Source organism: Gymnoscopelus microlampas (genome assembly GCF_963454915.1).
Source record: "Gymnoscopelus microlampas genome assembly, chromosome: 4".
Lineage (NCBI taxonomy): Eukaryota > Metazoa > Chordata > Actinopteri > Myctophiformes > Myctophidae > Gymnoscopelus > Gymnoscopelus microlampas.
In genome coordinates, this window is record NC_139941.1 from 44189341 (window position 1) to 44194874 (window position 5534).

Below are 5534 nucleotides of genomic sequence, written 5' to 3' on the forward strand. Positions count from 1 at the left end.
GGACTCCACATCCCAGCATGCCCTGCAGCAGGTACAGCTTGCTGTGTGGTGTATTGTCTGTGATGTGACTCATTCTTGCTTTTCCTCCTGCGCCATAGAATTAACATCTGTCTCTTTGTCTCCCTCCCTCCTTGTCTACCTTGTTCTTCGCCAGAAGGGAGAGGAAGAGGAGGACGAGGAGAAGAAGAACAGTAGAGTCAGTCAGGAAAGACAGAGGACTCTGGACAGACTACGCACTTTCAAACAGGTATTATGTGTCACACACTACTCGCTTCTTCTTTTCGGCTAATTCCCATCAGGGGTCGCCACTGCGGCTCCATCTGTTTCTGTTCCTCGGTCACTCCAACCACCTGTATGTCTCAACACGTTGCACATCTCACATTGTGAGCCTGTAGATCTGTTATTTCAGAACTTTTTGAAAAACCCAAAGTAGGAAAAGGCAGCACTTATGGTATATCAGAATATTACAATATCCACATTCCCATGCGATAACTAGTGTCAAGTCGAGAAATTAATACGTATATCACTATATTGCCCAGGCCTAATTACGACTACTATCATCGAGTTGGTATTACATAATCACAATCAACTGCAGTGGCAGAGGACAACACTAAATGCAGAGTAATGTTTTGTTCAACACACGGTTTGTCTCTGCCACTGCCCTCACAGCGGAACCCGGGCCAAGTGATCCTGAAGTCTGCCCGTCTGCGGGTCGCCCACACCCGACGGCGAGAGAGAGACAGAGAGAGGAGGAGGAGTGGGGAGACGTGGGCCGGGCGGGACAGCAGGGACAAAGACTCGTCAGCGCAGACCCAGGACCAGCAGCGGCCCGTGTGCCATCAGAGTACCAGCGTGCAGACGGACCCCAGCCCCACGCTCACCACCCAGCCCACCGTAGCACACCGCCAACTGCTGGCCGCGGTGTCCCCGTCCCCGCTGGATGTCCCCCCCGCCGAGTCGTCCTGTTCCCCGTGTTCCCTGCCCTCCCTCCTGGGTTCTTCTCCCGTCTCCCTGCCGCCCCCACCCCCACCACCGCTCCCCCCTCCGCAGCCCAGAGAGGAGGCGTTTTCCCCCAACTCCTATAGCCCGGGTGAGGAGGTGGCGAAAGAGCCTTCCTCTCTCTCCCCTCTTGGCCCCTTCGTCCCGCGCTTCTTCGACAGCAGCCAGCTGGTCAGCGCCAGGAAGAAGCTGAGGAAGGTTCCCGAGTTGGATGCCCACAGTAGGAAAGGTACTACAAATCAGTTCATATGGTTCTTTACAGTAGGAGAGGTACCACAAATCAGTTCATATGGTTCTTTACAGTAGGAGAGGTACCACAAGCTAGTTCATATAGGGTTATTTACTGTTTATTTCCATATATACTGGAGAACCATGATTCCTTAAAGACCCTTACATATACCCTTTGGTTCTGTATGGAACCATGTAACATAGTTCTATAGAACCTATATATATATAACCTATATTTAACTTAATGTAGAGCTTTCATACATAGAATATTTTGATTATATATAGAATATTGTAACGTTTACAATACTGATAAATTACCATGAACGACTCTCTCTCTCTCTCTCTCTCTCTCTCTCTCTCTCTCTCTCTCTCTCTCTCTCTCTCTCTCTCTCTCTCTCTCTCTCTCTCTCTCTCTCTCTCTCTCTCTCTCCAGTGAGCTCTCCCATGGACGAGGTCCTGGCCTCTCTGAAAAGAGGCAGCTTCCACCTGAAGAAAGTGGAACAGCGGCTTACGCCTGGAGGCAAGGGCCACGGCGAAGACGACTTCGACGAAGCCGATCCCAACAGCATCCTGACTCAGATCCGCCGGGGGGTGAAGCTCAGACGCGTCCCCCAGAAGGAGAGAAGGGACCCGGGGCAGCTCCCCGCCAACACGGACCCGCTGACCCGAAGCATACACGAGGCGCTGAGACGCATCAAGGAGGCGTCGCCCGACTCGGACTCCGATGACGACGCCTCCAGCTGCCCGGACTGGGAAAGCTAGGAGGGTCTTCCAGTTCATCAGCAACAAGGAACACACACACACACACACACATACTTTCTCTCTCTCCCTCTCTCACACACACACACACACACACACACACACACACACACACACACACACACACACACACACACACACACACACACACACACACACACACACACACACACACACACACACACACACACACACACACACACACACACAGACGCTTGCACAATATGGCACTGCACATAATAGTCTGTACTGTACACACACACATACGCACGCGCGCACGCGCGCGCGCACACACACACACACACACACACACTCACACACACACACACACACACACACACACACAGACGCTTGCACACTATGGCACTGCACATAATAGTCTGTACTGTACACACAAACACAAACACACGCGTACAAGTGCGCACACACACACACACACACACACACACACACACACACACACACACACACACACACACACACACACACACACACACACACACACACACACACACACACACACATACAGTACTGCATACATGCACAAACACCAGAAATATTTAAACACATATATGTACACATATACTGTATATACACACAGGCAAAGAAATGCCCCGTCACACACATACACATACTGTGCACAAACACACAAATACACAAGTGTTCACTTGAAAGCATGCACCCCCCGCAGTCACATGTACCAGTGAGTGTCTTCGCTAAACGTTCCAGTGGTCTACGGCAGTGGTCCTCAACCTTTTCAGGCCGCGACCCCCCCAAATAATCATATTTGAACTGGGGACCCCCCCCCCACCCTGATAAGCACTTGGAATGTAGGAGTTGAGACATTCAATTTAGTTTGACTCGGTTCCACAGACAAATATTGTGAAAATAGCTATTTTCAAACATTTTGCCTCTTTCTTATATTATTTGACAATTTGACAATTATTTGACAGTTTTTATATTATTTTTTAAGGTATTAAAAAGGTCTTAAAAGTCTTTAAATTGTCACTTGACTGTCATCTGGGAACCCCCCCCAAAATCTGACTCGCCGGTTGAGAACCACTTGTCTCCGGCAGTGGTTCTCAACCTTTTTTGTGTCAAGGACCCCCAAATTGATATGTATTTGGCCGCGGACCCCCAGCTGAAAAGGTTTGGTGCCAGGGACCCCCAAGAAGAGAAGATTTATGTGGGGGAAAAAATTACTACTTTTGCTGGAGTCCCCCTTGGAACCAACCCCCCAAGGACCCCCGAACCCCACTTTCAGAAGCATTGATCTACGGTCAACAGTCCAGTTCTGTTTTCACACTGCATTCACCATGATAAGGGATGCTGTCACTGGTGGTTTCTACTGTATGTACGTTTTTTATTTCAATGCCTGTAAATCAAATTGTAACGATAAATGCCATGATTATTTTTGGGTTGAAGAAGAACTCTGGACTGTGGAAAGGCTCAACTTAAGGACCTTTATGGCCATGTTAACACAGCACATTCAGCACGCGTTACACACACACACTCACACACACACACACACACACACACACACACACACACACACACACACACACACACACACACACACACACACACACACACACACACGCGCGCGCACACACTGCACTGCACTGCACTGAGCGTTTTCTTCGTCTGACTGAATGCCTCGTCCAAAAAACATAGGGTGTTAAAATGCTAAATGTGTGCTGTTTTGCACTTCGTAAACAGTTTAACAATAGGAAACAGTGTGTGTGTAATGTGTCGCTGGGACAGCGTTGTGAGAGAGATCTTGAATGTTGAATGAATCTGGTGTCAAAGAATAGATTGAGAACACCCCCTCCCCTCCCCCTCTCTCTCTCTCTCTCTGTCTGGGTGAGGGAGCATGTATCGTATCGGTCCCATATGTCCGACAGCAGCATATCGTCGATGTACGACGGAAACCTTGTATGTCCAAAACCGTTACTTTTCAGGAAATGGAAAAGAGGGAAACTCTGTGTTCCAAAGGATCCAATGTACTTATTATTTCACAAGCTCTTAGTTAATACTTTTCCGTGATTAAATATTTACAAAACCCACAGCCCTAACCACTTTCAACCTGATGTCTAAAAGCTCAAGCTGTGATCTTGTTGATCCACTATTTTTGCTACTTTTGCACAACACTGTCATAGTGACCAAATATAAAATAGGACATTCATTTATGGAAAAAATACAAGATTAAATATGGAGATACAAGGTTTCTGCCCAGCAGCAGCATATGGACACAGGCTGGTAGGAGATGGATTGTGGATTGCCACCATGGTCTTAGCGCGTCGGTCAGCCTGTGTGCTCCAGAACTCCTGCTGCTAAACTGTATCCAGTCAGCCAGATAGAGGCAGGATCAGCGACCCAGAGGAGAGGAGAGATGGCTGGGTTATAGCGGTGGGTTGTTGGAGGCCGACATCAGCAACTGAAAAAAAAGGCTCCATAACATTTTATTATTTGGAACTGTGAAAGGTTATTTTGTGGAACCAAAAAAAGTTATTATATTATAGAACCAAAAAAGGTTCTACTGTATATGGAGTACAATAGGGTTGTTATATTGAACTGAAAAATGTTCCATATGGAACTGAAATATTTCTATAAAGCAAGCTATAGACCCTATTTCAGTTCTATATAGAACCTGTTTTGTTCAAAAGAGTATGTTGCTGCATTGTACACTGTAGCGCAGATGAAGGTTTGGTCATTGTGTGAGTAGGAGCTGAGATCGCTGTCACGTTTGTTGGAATGATTCAGGCTATACACACAGGAGCTTATTGGGCCTCCACATTTGGTTCATCTGCCTGTTCTCTCTCTTGCTGTCTCTCTTCATTTATGTGGGCAGAGAAACGTGCTTGAAAACATACCAACTCTCTCACACACACACACACACACACACACACACACACACACACACACACACACCTCTTCATGTCAGAGACTGCCTCACTTTGTTTAAAGTGGGTTTTGATATCACGTATCATGATGATACTTGATTTAGATGAGATCATCTGTACTGTTACAGTTGTTACTTTTTGCCGTTTTTGTTTAATTTCATCACCAACAAAGTACTGTATGTTAACGTTATAGACAAGTCCATTTCCGGACACTAAAGAGTAGAATCAGTTCTATATGGAATCTAACAAGGTTAGATACTTGGTTAAATTAAGCCAGTAAAGTGATAGAACCAAATATTTCTTTTTTAAGAATCACATGGATTCTTAAAAAAGAACCAGGCAAAATAACATCCACATAGATCGTCTTTCAGTTTAACTTTGAGCACAGTGTTCTTCCATGGTACTCTCACTGTGTAGCACATGCCAGGCCTGACCTCACCTCTCCATTACTGAGCATCACAGACGCCTACATTAACTGCTGGCTCCTACTGGAAAGAACCAGAGACTGACATCGGAACGGCATTATTGCGGCCTTGTCATAGTTGCTTGTGACATCACATGCAGCCATACAAACTGAATGGCATAAACGTGCCTCCATCAGGGCTGCTGAATGGAAAAATGGGAACCACTCGGTCTAGCCATTTT

General features: G+C 46.7%; 1 protein-coding gene across 2 annotated transcripts in view; it reads left to right on the forward strand.

Moving 5' to 3' along the window:
- Window positions 1–4054, forward strand: part of LOC311043514 (junction-mediating and -regulatory protein-like) — a 35120-nt gene extending 31066 nt beyond the window's left edge. The window contains exons 7-10 of one of the 2 annotated variants that reach the window (XM_084054801.1): window positions 1–31; window positions 155–247; window positions 670–1228; window positions 1661–4054. The exon at window positions 1–31 is cut by the window's left edge and continues 56 nt beyond it. In XM_084054801.1, coding sequence (XP_083910927.1) covers window positions 1–31; window positions 155–247; window positions 670–1228; window positions 1661–1989 — 1012 coding nt within the window. In that variant the 3' untranslated portion in view covers window positions 1990–4054. The remainder of the gene's footprint in view (window positions 32–154; window positions 248–669; window positions 1229–1660) is intronic. The other variant, XM_084054802.1, reaches the window with a different exon arrangement.
- Window positions 4055–5534: the final 1480 nt, after the last annotated feature.